Here is a 15,902-nt window from a genome sequence, read left to right on the forward strand (position 1 = left end):
GGAAACGCGTGGTTGTAAATAAAAATCAACAAATTGTGAGAGATTGGATGTGAGACAGTAAATACCTGAAATAATAGGACGACCCGGTGGGGAAGTGAGATTTTTGTGAATTTTGGGGAGGTTATAGTAAATGGGTGCCGTGGGGTGGGGGGTTAAACAAAAATTTGTGTTCCTCCTTGGTGATGACAAGATCCACCACTGCCTGATCTGGAGGCAACCTGAGTTCAGAAGCAAATCTCTGTGTTGGATTATAATGAAGTTTAGTATAAAATTTCTCATTGGACAGTTGGCGGACGGCCTCGTTCACATAATCCGTAAAGTTCTGTATCACAAGGCCTCCGCCTTTATCCACTTCTTTTAACACAATTGAATTGTCTTTTACAAGATGTTTTAGGGCTATTTGTTCCCATTTACTCAGGTTTCCGCTGGGTTTTATTCTTTTTAGAATTTTTTGGGGGTATAGTTTTAGACCTACTCTTATTGGAAAGGCAAATGTTTTTTTAAATCTTCTGATGTAGTTTTATAAAAGGATTCCACATTGGTACCTTGTGATCCATCCAGTGAGAATATTTATTTTGATTCATTTTTAATATGTTTTTGTTCTCTAGAAGAGCGTACACAGCCTTACACTAGCCATTGTGCATTTGGTGTGTTAATGTATCCAAGCTTGTTGTTGTGGTGTTGGCACCAGAGAGGTAACCAGCAGGACTTCCAGACATTTCTCCACATGTGCGAGAACATATTTTCCTCAGCTCTTACTCCAGAGAGAGGTGGAAGTGGCGACATATGCTCACAATTTGCAAGCTACAATTTATTCCAAATCCGTCTTGAGTTTGTTGATAAATTGCACAATGGTACTCCCACGGGCGGAATTGCTATCCTACGGGCTCATCACAAAGTAGGTATCAGAACACGAAGGAAATAAAAAAATTCTGGGAGCCATTTCTCCTTTAACGTAACTTGTTAGCATTAAATAATTTTTCCTCTTTTTCAGATGAAAGCAAAAGTAGACAATTCTGTGGTACCATGAAGCCCAGCAAACACTGCCATGTCTTTGGGAGACAGGGAATGTACATACAGAGATTTATTTTCCCCATATATGAGGTGTTGGTACGTAGTCACCCAGGGCCTGATCAAGGCTTCCAGCCACCCTAGGCTAATACAGAAGCGCACCCCCCCCCATCCCCACCACCATTTTTCTTGCTCATATTCAGCTAAAAATCTTAGGCTCGGGCATCCGCTCAAATTCATATTGTGCTGCCGCCATTGCCACCATAGCAGTGTTGGCAATAGCAGCAGTTTAATCACAGCCTCAGCGGCGGGACAGGCAGTCACGGCTCTTGCAGGATCTCCTATTCCCGCCATCCGTGTCTCGGTGATCCCGGCAACCACAGCAGGCACTGCTGCTCCCCCAGTTCCTGGGGGTGATCACATGAGACCCTGAACAGACACAACTCTAGCAGCACCAAGATATGATCCCATTTTAGCAAAATATATTGTGCCAGTGCTGCACACCCCAAGACCCAGCTCTCCAGCCTATTGGTTAATCAGGCCCTGTAGTCACCTAAAGTTACAACTTGATGCAAGCGTCCGCACTCGGGAGAAGTATGCTGCTGCTTACTGTGGGCCTGAATCAATGACAAACATTCGGTTTATGGCAATGCATATATATAGGATCAGTGTTCCCTCTAAGCTGTGCGCGTGCACACAACTCGACGAGCGTGCGCACAGACATTACAACAGAGCGCACAAAGCAGCAGTGGTCCGTTTTTGCAATTGTGGACTCAATTAATGTGTGTTTCACCCATTAAATGCATTGTGTGCTGTGTTTTGAATGTTCAAATGTTTAATATCATTTTGAAGTAAAGTTAACACAAATGCTGAACATCATTTTTTCAATTATATATAAGTGACGCAGAAAAATTAAAATTTCCTTCCAAAGTTGCACAGCCAAAATCTTTTGCCACACACAGCCTTCGTAAAATTAGAGGGAACATTGCATAGGATGGTTTGATATCTGCGTATGCATCCCTTACATCACCATACCCTGATTGGTAGACAGCGGCTATTTGTGGCGAGCGGGGGGGGGGGTGTGTGACAGGGAGTGGTATACTGAATGGGGCGTGCCACGCCAATTTTGTCCTCGGACACAGATTTACTGGCCTCTGTGGTGGAGTTCTGCAGCCAATTCTGAGTAACCAAAGTGTTCAGTCGGTAGAATTGATGCTGCATTACAAGATGCCCCCCCCCCCAAAAAAGGTGCATTACCAAGTACCTCTACACTACAAAAAAGTAATACGGTACTTATGCATGGCGCCGCGCGTCTGTGTCCCCTTGCGGGGCTCGCTGCGCTCACCCACGCTGCAGGCTTGGTGGCTCGCCACACTATCTAAAATCAACTCCATGCCAACGTGGATAGTGGGGGTACGAAGTATACATTTTGGCATGGAGTTTTCAGCCCCGCAGCTGGACACAGACGCAGCTGGACCAGAAATAAATATATTTATAATTGCACAAGGATAGGAACAAGGTGCCAACCTCAGTTGCAGAGAATAATAGCCTTATACAGTAATCTACAACCCTGCGGTCAACAGCTAATCGCACCTCGACCGCAGGATCTCTAAATACTCAGGGAGACGGGATAAAGATGGTTTAAAGAGGACTAGAAAGGGTAAGGTCACCAAACCAGACAAAATAATAATACGTTGGGAGGGTCAAATCACATCCAAGTCCTAGAATAACAAATAAAAGCCAATGGCATCTTTAGCCACACATCGTACACAGCTCCGTGAAGGTGGTGGGCGGCAGGAGACAGGTCACCCAGGCGGCAGAGTCCCTCTGGGGCTGCGATCAAGGAGACAGAGTGTGCTGAGATTAGGCGCATGTTCTGTAACAGCAACTCTAATCCCAAGGTCTGAAGGTTGGGCTGCTGATAATCTTCTTGGTGGTGGGTCTTTAGGACTTCAAGAAACCAAACAATGTTGATGTTTAAAAATTTCAAGAATGGGGAAAAACAAAAAACAAAACCTCCCTAACCTTGCTGATGTGTGTGTAGCCATACAGATCAATAGTACACCCGATTAATATACCTAGGGCCTTACTCAGAATTGCACATAGGGCGTATCTGCTGCCGTATCGCGTGCACGGAATAAAGCGTACTTCAGCTGCGCCAAACAGGTCCCGTGCAACTCTGACACCAAAAGCGGATTCCGCATTGTTGAACGAAATAATCTGAAATGTCAGGTTTTAAAAGATATCCATGCTCAAGCACAGGTGACAATGGGGGTTATTTTGGTTCACTCTTTCTGACATATTCTTTCTTAGAAGGACAAAACCATGTGCACTGCAGGTGGGCAGATGTTACTTGTGCAGAGAGAATTAGATTTGGGTGGGGTTTTACTTCAAAGTGACATATATACTGCAGTGTAAAAATAAAGCAGTCAGTATTTTCCCTGCACATAAACAAAATAACTCACCCAAATCTAATTCTCTCTGCACATTTTACATCTGCCCCCCCCCTGCAGTGCACATGGTTTTGTCCTTCTAAGAAGGAATTTGTACCTCTTCAATTTGATTTGACCATCTGGGCTCAAGCATGTATAGCCTTAAAAAAGGGGTGGGGAACCTTTTTTCATAAAAGGGCCATTTGTAATGTAGGAAAGGTCTTCAGGGGGCCAGACCAACAGTATCTCCCCTCCGGCTGCCGATCAATAACTGCAGCCGCCGCCCGGCCGCTGCTGCAGGTCTAGCCGATGGACGGCTATCGCGTGATCATGCACCTGCCCGCGTCACACTCATGCAAGACTCCCAGTCCCTTCATCTCTGGGACAAACAATCAGGCGGGTGGACCTCACAAACTGGCTACGGGGGCCATTTACGCCCGCGGGCTGGAGGTTCCCCACCACTGCCTTAAAACCTGGACTGTAATGGCAGAGTTTGGGATACTCTGGTCTAGTGTGCTCTGTTCCCTTGGTAATGAATGTTTGGTTCTCACACTCTGTTCTCAGGACCACACACAGTTAATGTTTTCCAGGTCACTCGGCAGGTGCACAGGTGTAGTCATTACTCACTGCCACATTTGAAAACATGCTCAGGTGGATCTAATTATTTCACTTTTGATTCTGTGAGGAAACCTGCAAAACATGCTCCGTGTGGGGTCCCAAAGACTAAGTTTGACAACCTGTGCTCTATGTCTGATTTTCAGCCATGTGCAGATATCCTATGCCATTCAAAAATTACTTTATACCAGATGAACCAATGAGTGCCAGAAAAAGCACCCCATTAATCACCACCCTAGAGAAAGCCTGGCTGTGGATTCCCATGGGAAGGGCTCACTGAGAATCACAGTCCTACATGCAGTCTCAGGGAAAGGGGTATTCTTCCCCTGGGACTACAATTAGCAGAGAGAGGGCTTCCAATGAGAAGCCACTTTCCTGCTATAGTCAAAAGTGAACTTCTAAGGGCTGCAACCAATGACAACCACTTTAAATCCCCGGCACATATGATGCAGTCACTGACTAAACAGTCAATAACATGGGACAAGCTTACATAAGAACTCAGTTTATTCTGGGTAGTACACTCTGATGCCACAAAAGACCACATCCTTGAACCCATCACACATAACAGTGCGTTATAGTCATGTGTTCTTGCAGAAAATGGCAGACTGGCTGAGTATGTCATCAATTGAAATATTACAATATGAGAAACCCCATTAGCATTCTCTCATTATCAGCACTAGCGTCCAGGTTCATTTGCCGAAATAAGTCCCTGGAAATTGCTGTAAAAACATTTCAAACCGTTGCTCACACAATTTAAACAAAATCCCCCTCCCCCCAATAAATGAGGCCATCTTCATTACCAGCAATGACCTCTAATAGTCAACCTTCACCAGTTGGAACACTGACTGGAGACACGTCAGTAATTGACCTCTCAGATGTATGGACTCACATGAAGACCTGTATGGCCAATTGAGTGGAGGTGAAACAGATTCATTAAATAATTATATTATTCCTCACGATATCCTTTATTTCCACACTGTATTCACAGGAAGATTTAAAGAAACATCCAAACCATGTCACATTTCCCCAATTTCAGTACTTCTCACCACCCAACTAGCAGAACCAGAAGGTTATCCGTCGTCGAGAAGAAAAGGCCCTACCTCTTCCAGGTTCTGCCTATGAGATGACAGTGCTAGAAGTGACACAAAGCCAATTAGAATAAGATTCATTCATTTTTTCTTTAGATTTTATACATAAACATACGACAAGAAAATTAATAACGTAAATAAATATACATATGAATGAGTAAAAAAATATATCAAATTGTACATATAGGGTTTTTATAAATGTACTCATTATTCATATGTATATTTATTTACATTATTAATATTCTTGTCATCTAATATATTTATAAAATATATAAAAAAAAAAATCTAATTCTGATAAACTTTTTATTGGGAGTGAGTGATCCTATTTAGATAGCTGATGGAGCGGCGCTATTCCTTTTAACGCTCAATTTCGGTTTATCCGAAGCCAAGACTGTTACCGTTCAGAAGTTACCCAACCCCGAACCTGCCTCTTCGAAAGGCCTCAGATATCTGAAAGCAAACTGCACTGGAGAGTTGGTGTAACAGATGACCAATTACAAGGTAGGACCTGGGAACCTCTTCAGCCCCTAAGGATGGGGCCAGTGTGGTCATACCAGGCGCAGGGAGGCTTTTTGAAGAACATTTTTGCTTAGGAGGCACTTATCATTTAAACCGTTGGCATGCAATGAACAACATTGGATGTATTGGAGGCTTTCCAAACTGCAGCCCCATGAATATATTTATTTTGCATACACGGCATGTTCTGTACTGTCAATGATGAAGGATGAGAGAGTCCTTCGAAAACAAGTCAATAAATGAAACATTTTTTTCACACATTTTTGCATTTTTCTTTTTTTGTGGCGTGACATGTACAACGTTCTTAAAAACATCAGAACAACAATATACAAACGAGAACAGACACAACTGGGGTGGTAGGAGGAGAATTTGAGGTGAAGGCTCCTATTCATTGGTAAGGATACATTATCAGATCATCCAAAAGGCTTTATCCTCTACGATAACCTTTGACATTAGCAGGTGGTAGCAACAGAGGGCTAAAAGCACATATATATGCACGTGGGCTGTATCTTCACCCTAGATATGCTAGTAGCGCCCAATGAAGCAATGGAGGGTGTGGCTAAAGTTGATATGTAGAAAAAAAGTTTGGTTTCCATTTGAGTCTTCGGAGTAGAGAATTTGTGGGCTGTAAAGCAATCATAACCCCCTACCTCTTCCAGGTTCTGCCTATGAGATGACTGCTTTATACCAGCACTGAAGTACACGAGGGGTTCACATTTTGCTTTAAAGTCCCTGCTCACAACACTACTACCTGCTGCAGATTGCTCCCTGCCATAACCCAAACTGCAATAAGATGTGTCTGTGACAGTTGTAAAGTTAAAGGCACAAACATTGACTTGCACCACAAAGTACATTTCTCATACAGATTCAGGGCATGTGTCACACACTTTCTGTGTGCTGTCAGTTTAGGGATTAAGAGGCTCCTTGAAAATAAAAAAAAATAAAATAAAAAAGGGAAATTCTGAGAGTAGAACTTGCCCGTTTTAGGTCATTGCCTCTAGATAAGTCATGTTTGTTTGGAGAACCCTTGTTTCCGGTTTCCAGGACCTCTACAGTTCTACCTATTCTCCCTTCATAGACTTTCGGCTGGCAGGGTTGTATACCCAGAAGCCTAACTATATCTACTAGACTGAGACTGTAGTTATACAGCTGCTGAATCTGGGAGTAGGCTCATGCAGGTGATCAGGAAACAACTCAACGCTCTATAGATTATCAAGTACGCTCATGCTAGCTATCCCAACGTGCTCTTTCAAATCCCTGATGCCAACAGCCACATCCATCATAAACATCTCCCTCCCACAAAATAGTTTCTCCCCCCCCTCCCCAAAAAATTATTTAAATTTGCATAATTTCTTATTTCAGCAAATTAGAATATTCTATAATTTCACAAAGATATGGAACAAAGGTCTTGCTTCTTTGACAGTATTGAACCTTTTTTATTTTGATGTCTGGGTCTCCGATGAAGAGGTGGTCTGTACGGATTACACCAAGAACACAGAAGTAAATGGGAGGGATGGTAGCTCAATCGCTAACAATCTTATGTCAATTTTAACTTCATTACCCCACTGAACCAAAAGTTAGCAATCAGCAACTTGCCAACTGTGAAATTACAAGTTCCTGCATGACCTAACTGCACCCATAATTCCACAACAGCTGTAAACTCAACGAGTCATACATTTTAGGGCCCAAGGACCAGATTGGGGTAGCTTCGAATTATTGGGAAGATTTCAAGTATGTGGTGTTGGTCTGTTATTTATTGAGTTAAATATTCACATCATGCATATACTTAAGAGGCACGCACTGCAAAGTAATGCACCCCCCCACCTCCCCAGCCTAAAAAAAACCCAAACCATAAAAAAATCCAAAAGCCTAAATCAGAAATAAATAACTGACATATTGACCAAAATATATTCTTCAAATCACCCCTCACATTTTATCAAAGTATCTGGCAATGAAAATGTCCTTCGTAATACTGTAAAAATCTCGTTCGAGAATTCAGCTCACCCCTTGTTCTCTTACTGGGCCTTACGATTAACAGTGTATGCAATTATATAGAATTTCCAGATCTTAATGTTGAAAGGCATGTCCAGGATTTGCAAAACGCAGATTAAAAAGTAATAAAATGCCAGATGAAGCCACTTTCTGTGTTAGGGGATTTGGAGTGGGGAAAACACGCAACAGAATGATGCTGAATATTTGCAACTCCTGTATCATTCCCAGCAGATCACGGCAAGTTTTGTACAGAGATAGGTCTCCCTGTAAAATCATGAACAGGATCATTTTTTACCAGGCTGAAAGCATTAGCCACGTAACAGGGCACCGTCAGATGACGCGTTTTACAGCCTTGTTCATGTTTATTTGTTGCGTTCTTATAGATTACAGATCATCGCTGTTTCCTTTGTTCTTTCCTACATTTTATGCAATTTAGGGTAAAGGGAAAACTTGCAAATATTGTTTTCTTTAGGACATTAGCGATGAGCGTGGCTGTTAAAACATAAAGGAACCCTTATGTATTCTGTCCAAATGTCAAACATCTCTACCTAAATGAAAACCGTTGGAAGTAGAACCAAGTGTGATCTGTTAAATTATCATAACGACTCGAGATAGAATTTGTATCTAAGCGTCCAGTAAGAAAGCAGAGTCATGTGTGCTCAAGCTTTGCCATATAATAGATGTATGGGCTGACACTAATCAAGCGGGTTCTTCCCCAGTAGAAGCTCTGCTGCATTACTTTAATCAAGGTCTAACTTTCAGCTGTATAACCCTACCCTGTATGGACACAGTAACTAAAGGGTAAGGGTCAAACATGCACAGTCTGCTTCCTGGGTTTGGGAAATGTAGCAAGAGTATACAGATAATCAGCATCGAAACGCGTGACACATCCCCTTCTCTGCCATCAGGATTTTCCATGTTCCCCCTTTGGTGTCAGAGCAGTGCACTCATTTGATCAGAAGCTGGATGTCCGGTAATGTGTTGAACTTTATGTTTGTATTAGGATGATCTCCTGCACAGGCTGCAACCCTCCAGTGTGGTGTCTGTTAGAGGCTCTCTCTCTCTTCCAGGTGGCTTGGGTACACTCTAAGAGCGGGGAGGTGACAGAGTATTTTTAAAGCAGAACATATGCTGCTTTCACAGTCCGCTTTATGGATACTTATTCCTTGGCTTCCAGGAAAAGTGTTTCCTGAGGGTACAGCTTTAGTTCCATGAGAGAGCTGCTGGGATCCAATTGGGTGATCTATAAAAAATAAATAAATAGAATTTACATATGGACTTTAAGTTGAATTAACATAACTGAAAAAGAACAGATACAAATATGGGGTCAAAGACCGTTTACAAATCAATGAGGATTTGGCAGCGCGGCGATAATACAACACACACCAATAGCAACTGGGACATTGGGAATTGGTAATAACAGCTTAACACAGTCACTCTCTAGTTACAACTTGACAAAGGCTTACCTGATTGAGCCCCCTTGGTCACAGGAGCTCTGACAGTTCATTCAGAGAGGGAAACGCTTGTTCTTTGGCGGCAATTATGTGCATAATTTTATTTCAAATACGAGGGAGAGTCAAACATTGGCCTTTATTCAGATCTGATCGCAGTACAAATTTGTTTGGAAAATGGGCAAAACCATGTGCACTGCAGGTGGGGAAGATGTAACATGTACAGAGAGAGTTAGATTTGTGGGAGTTATTTTGTGTGCAGGGTAAATACTGGCTGCATTATTTTTACACTGCAGTTTAGATCATACTTGCCAACCCTCCCGCATTCAGCGGGAGGGTCCCGCTTTTAGCTTGACCCTCCCGCTGCCCCGCAAAGCCCCTCATACCTCCCGGTTTCTGGGATTATTTTCTGGAAATTCGGACTGCGCATGCGCGCGTCCGTACTGGCGGGGGGCGGGGCCTGTGTGGGGGAGTCACAGCCGGCCACCGCGGTGTTATGGGTAGCGGTGACCAGCTCCTGTGCGTACAGACCGGAAGTCTGTGCATCAGGTCATCTGGCACTGCAGTCGGGGCTTCCCTGAGGCTGGGACCGCCCCCACACTCAGCTCCGTGTTACACAGACCAGCTCTTCCTGCCTCTCCGCCTCCCTCCCTCACCACAGCACATGGCTGGTTTCCTGCAAGTCCCTGACATGAGCAACAACACAGCCAGGTGAGTGCTGTGTGTACTGTGCAGGGTGTAATATGGGGGAGGGGGTGCTGTGTATATGTAAATATGTGTAATATGGGGGGAATCTGCATGTGATATATTATGGTGTTTTGTGCAATGTGCTGTGTGTACTGTACAGGGTGTAATATGGGGGAGGGGGGGCTGTGTATATGTAAATATGTGTAATATGGGGGAATCTGCATGTGATATATTATGGTGTTTTGTGCAATGTGCTGTGTGTACTGTACAGGGTGTTATATGGGGGAGGGGGGTGCTGTGTATATGTAAATATGTGTAATATGGGCATACTTGCCAACCCTCCCGCATTCAGCGGGAGGGTCCCGCTTTTAGCTTGACCCTCCCGCTGCCCCGCAAAGCCCCTCATACCTCCCGGTTTCTGGGATTATTTTCTGGAAATTCGGACTGCGCATGCGCGCGTCCGTACTGGCGGGGGGCGGGGCCTGTGTGGGGGAGTCACAGCCGGCCACCGCGGTGTTATGGGTAGCGGTGACCAGCTCCTGTGCGTACAGACCGGAAGTCTGTGCATCAGGTCATCTGGCACTGCAGTCGGGGCTTCCCTGAGGCTGGGACCGCCCCCACACTCAGCTCCGTGTTACACAGACCAGCTCTTCCTGCCTCTCCGCCTCCCTCCCTCACCACAGCACATGGCTGGTTTCCTGCAAGTCCCTGACATGAGCAACAACACAGCCAGGTGAGTGCTGTGTGTACTGTGCAGGGTGTAATATGGGGGAGGGGGTGCTGTGTATATGTAAATATGTGTAATATGGGGGGAATCTGCATGTGATATATTATGGTGTTTTGTGCAATGTGCTGTGTGTACTGTACAGGGTGTAATATGGGGGAGGGGGGGCTGTGTATATGTAAATGTGTAATATGGGGGAATCTGCATGTGATATATTATGGTGTTTTGTGCAATGTGCTGTGTGTACTGTACAGGGTGTTATATGGGGGAGGGGGGTGCTGTGTATATGTAAATATGTGTAATATGGGGGAATCTGCATGTAATATACTATAGTGTTTTGTGCAATGTGCTGTGTGTACTGTACAGGGTGTAATATGGGGGAGGGGGTGCTGTGTATATGTAATGGGTGTAATATGGGTTGAAGCTGCATGTGATATATTATGCATACTTGCCTACCCTCCCGCATTTAGCGGGAGTCTCCCGATTTTTCACTCCTCCTCCCACTCTCCCGCAAATCCATCCGTTCCTCCCGGTTTTTGTTCTATTCCCCCCCCCCCCCCCCCCGAAATGCACTGCGCATGCGCGAGCGTCATGTCTCGGGGGCGGGGCCCTAGTGTCATTGAGCATGCCGGGTACCGCGCGGGGCTGTGTGGGTATCCGGCCGCAGCAGCAGCAGCAGCAGCAGAGTGAGCGGAAGCCGGGAAGCGCACGGAGTAGGAGGGCAGCGTGGACAGAGAGGAGCAGCAACTGTGCGTGGCAGCGGGACTGTGAGTGACAGCGGGAGCCGGGAGCAGCGACCAGCGGTAAGTATATCAGTCTGCAACCTCTCTCCCCCCACCCACTAAGCCTGCTTTTTTTTTTTTGGTGGGAGGTGACTGTGAGTATGGGGGGTATATGTGCCAGGTATGAGGATGTATAAGGTGTGCCCAGGTGTGTATGTATGAGGTGTAATGCTGGGTGGTGACTGTGGGTATGGGGGGTATATGTGCCAGATATGAGGATGTATAAGGTGTGCCCAGGTGTGTATGTATGAGGTGTAATGCTGGGAGGTGACTGTGGGTATGGAGGGTATATGTGCCAGGTATGAGGATGTATAAGGTGTGCCCAGGTGTGTATGTATGAGGTGTAATGCTGGGTGGTGACCGTGGGTATGGGGGTATATGTGCCAGGTATGAGGATGTATAAGGTGTAATGCTGGGTGGTGACTGTGGGTATGGGGGGTATATGTGCCAGGTATGAGGATGTATAAGGTGTGCCCAGGTGTGTATGTATGAGGTGTAATGCTGGGAGGTGACTGTGGGTATGGAGGGTATATGTGCCAGGTATGAGGATGTATAAGGTGTGCCCAGGTGTGTATGTATGAGGTGTAATGCTGGGAGGTGACTGTGGGTATGGAGGGTATATGTGCCAGGTATGAGGATGTATAAGGTGTGCCCAGGTGTGTATGTATGAGGTGTAATGCTGGGAGGTGACTGTGGGTATGGGGGTATATGTGCCAGGTATGAGGATGTATAAGGTGTGCCCAGGTGTGTATGTATGAGGTGTAATGCTGGGAGGTGACTGTGGGTATGGAGGGTATATGTGCCAGGTATGAGGATGTATAAGGTGTGCCCAGGTGTGTATGTATGAGGTGTAATGCTGGGTGGTGACTGTGGGTATGGGGGGTATATGTGCCGGGTATGAGGATGTATGAGGTGTGCCCAGGTGTGTATGTATGAGGTGTAATGCTGGGAGGTTACTGTGAGTATGGAGGGTATATGTGCCAGGTATGAGGATGTATAAGGTGTGCCCAGGTGTATATGTATGAGGTGTAATGCTGGGAGGTGACTGTGGGTATGGGGGTATATGTGCCAGGTATGAGGATGTATAAGGTGTGCCCAGGTGTGTGTGTATGAGGTGTAATGCTGGGAGGTGACTGTGGGTATGGGGGTATATGTGCCAGGTATGAGGATGTATAAGGTGTGCCCAGGTGTGTATGTATGAGGTGTAATGCTGGGAGGTGACTGTGGGTATGGAGGGTATATGTGCCAGGTATGAGGATGTATGAGGTGTGCCCAGGTGTGTATGTATGAGGTGTAATGCTGGGTGGTGACTGTGGGTATGGGGGGTATATGTGCCGGGTATGAGGATGTATGAGGTGTGCCCAGGTGTGTATGTATGAGGTGTAATGCTGGGTGGTGACTGTGGGTATGGGGGGTATATGTGCCGGGTATGAGGATGTATAAGGTGTGCCCAGGTGTGTATGTATGAGGTGTAATGCTGGGTGGTGACTGTGGGTATGGGGGGTATATGTGCCAGATATGAGGATGTATAAGGTGTGCCCAGGTGTGTATGTATGAGGTGTAATGCTGGGAGGTGACTGTGGGTATGGAGGGTATATGTGCCAGATATGAGGATGTATAAGGTGTGCCCAGGTGTGTATGTATGAGGTGTAATGCTGGGAGGTGACTGTGGGTATGGAGGGTATATGTGCCAGGTATGAGGATGTATAAGGTGTGCCCAGGTGTGTATGTATGAGGTGTAATGCTGGGTGGTGACCGTGGGTATGGGGGTATATGTGCCGGACATGGGGCTGTATAAGGTGTGCCCAGGTGTGTATGTATGTGGTGTAATGCTTGGCGGGGACTGTGGGTATGGGGGTATATGTGCCAGGCATGAGAATGTAGAAGGTGTGCCCAGGTGTGTATATATATGAGGTGTAATGCTGGGCGGTGACTGTGGGTATGGGGGGTATATGTGCCGGGTATGAGGATGTATGAGGTGTGCCCAGGTGTGTATGTATGAGGTGTAATGCTGGGTGGTGACTGTGGGTATGGGGGGTATATGTGCCGGGTATGAGGATGTATAAGGTGTGCCCAGGTGTGTATGTATGAGGTGTAATGCTGGGTGGTGACTGTGGGTATGGGGGGTATATGTGCCGGGTATGAGGATGTATGAGGTGTGCCCAGGTGTGTATGTATGAGGTGTAATGCTGGGTGGTGACTGTGGGTATGGGGGGTATATGTGCCGGGTATGAGGATGTATAAGGTGTGCCCAGGTGTGTATGTATGAGGTGTAATGCTGGGTGGTGACTGTGGGTATGGGGGGTATATGTGCCAGATATGAGGATGTATAAGGTGTGCCCAGGTGTGTATGTATGAGGTGTAATGCTGGGAGGTGACTGTGGGTATGAAGGGTATATGTGCCAGGTATGAGGATGTATAAGGTGTGCCCAGGTGTGTATGTATGAGGTGTAATGCTGGGTGGTGACCGTGGGTATGGGGGTATATGTGCCGGACATGAGGCTGTATAAGGTGTGCCCAGGTGTGTATGTATGTGGTGTAATGCTTGGCGGGGACTGTGGGTATGGGGGTATATGTGCCAGGCATGAGAATGTAGAAGGTGTGCCCAGGTGTGTATATATATGAGGTGTAATGCTGGGCGGTGACTGTGGGTATGGGGGGTATATGTGCATGGTCCTCCCTGTTTTTTTTTGGGGGGGGGGGGGGGGGGGCAGTAATCACTGCACTTATATACACCTGGTTTCTTAGTGAGAAAATGTGTCTCTCCAACCTGTGCTCTTGCAGAAATATCTGTATGTACCACTAAATCACGGACATTTCTGCCTCTCTTGTAACAAGAAGCCTTTTTTTCTTTGAGTGTTTTAAGAGCAGGGTCGTTTTGAATCGAGGGCCAATGGTTTTTGGCTATCTTATTAATCCTCATACTAGCAGTGGTATAGGTATTCACCCAAACCATTGCAGTGTCTGCATTGCTTTTTGTTGAAGGGGATTGAGTGCGTGGTTGCGCTAAAGCTTTATACATGGCACTTTGCAACATTTTATTAGGGTATCCCTTCTGTAAAAATTTATTTTTCATCCTATTCTTTTGTAGCAGTTCATCAGATGGATCATTGCAAATACTATGGACTGGGAGGAATTAAGAAAAGGGGAGACCATTTTTGAGGGGTGTGGGAAGGAAGCTAGATGCCGACAATAATGTATTGCAATCTGTCGGTTTTATATACACGGACGTCTGCAAAGTTTTAGCCTGTTTAATGATTGATACATCAAGAAAATGTAGTTTGTTCATGCATTTAAAAAGTAAATTTGATATTTGCATCTCCTTAGTTCAAGTCACTAGACACGCCTTTTGGTTGATGACACACCCCTTCAATGGTGCGCGACGCTGCGCTTGGTGCATTTTGCTAGCATCTAAAATCTCCCTCATTTTGCTTTTGAAAAGTAGGCAAGTATGGTTTAGATTTCAGTTTCAACACACCCCACCCAAATCTAAATCTCTCTGCACATGTTACATCTGCCCCACCTGCAGTGCACATGGTTTTGCCCATTTTCCAAACAAATTTGTATTGCAATCAGATCTGAATAAGGGCCATTATCTGCACTCTGGCTAATAATTTTATTTTAATCAAATTCTAGAAAACACACAAATACATTATTTTTCGACATAATGACTCTGCTGATGTTTCACTCAGAAAAAAATGTTTTCTGCTAAGCTGCGAGCCACACATGTATTCAAGTCTGTTGGGGACATAGGCAGAGACATGGCTGATTTGCTAATAATTTGCAACATAATCCACTGTCACTGGTCTATCCAAGATAATCTTTTCATGTGCTTCCTCTTCATGGCTGACACTTGTGTGACCTTCTTTGTTGAGAGGAAGTGTGAATAAATTGATAGAGACTTTCAAACACTTTGGGGGAAATTTACTAAAGGAAATTTGTAAAAGAAATAGGTGTATTTGTATCCAGAAATACACTTATTTTTGACATTTACTATCCCGAAAATACGGGTATTCGTATTGATGTGCTATCAAAACAAATACGAACTGCCGTAATTTCGGGATAGTAAATGTCAAAAATAAATGTATTTCTGGATACAAATACACCTATTTTTTTTTACAAATTTCCTTTAGTAAATTTCCCCCTTTATGTCCTATAATTAGGGATGCTGAATGCTTTCCTTACAGGCCCCAATGTAATTTCGGTACTTGTTATCTAGCACGGCTCCCAATTTTTTCATGTTATGGCATCTTATGCCATTGCATCGCATTGCATGCCATATAGTCGCATATGATGCATGCAATATGATTTTTTATTGTATGCAATGTTAAAAGCAGCCCCAATGCGATTTTTTTATTGTATAAGCACCCTAATGGGTGCTTATAATGTTAAATGCACCCCCACTATCAGCGCAAACCTGAAGCGTGGGGACCGCAGCGTGCCCGCGAGGGGCGGCGGTACACGTCCTCAGACCTTTTCATACCCCCACTATCCACGTTGGTGTGGCGTTGACTTTAGATAGTGTGGCGAGCGCAGCGAGCCACCGAGCCTGAAGCGTGGAGAGCGCAGTGAGCCCCGCGAGGGGACACGTATTACTTTACATG

General features: G+C 45.2%; 1 protein-coding gene across 1 annotated transcript in view; it reads right to left on the reverse strand.

The window, feature by feature from the left end:
- Positions 1 to 5,445: 5,445 nt before the first annotated feature.
- Positions 5,446 to 15,902, reverse strand: part of FAF1 (Fas associated factor 1) — a 299,655-nt gene continuing 289,198 nt past the window's right edge. The window contains exon 19 of the mRNA XM_083157375.1: positions 5,446 to 8,897. Coding sequence (XP_083013501.1) covers positions 8,814 to 8,897 — 84 coding nt within the window. The 3' untranslated portion in view covers positions 5,446 to 8,813. The remainder of the gene's footprint in view (positions 8,898 to 15,902) is intronic.

Source organism: Crinia signifera, chromosome 8, assembly GCF_055691185.1.
Source record: "Crinia signifera chromosome 8, ASM5569118v1, whole genome shotgun sequence".
In the NCBI taxonomy this organism is placed as follows: Eukaryota; Metazoa; Chordata; class Amphibia; order Anura; family Myobatrachidae; genus Crinia; species Crinia signifera.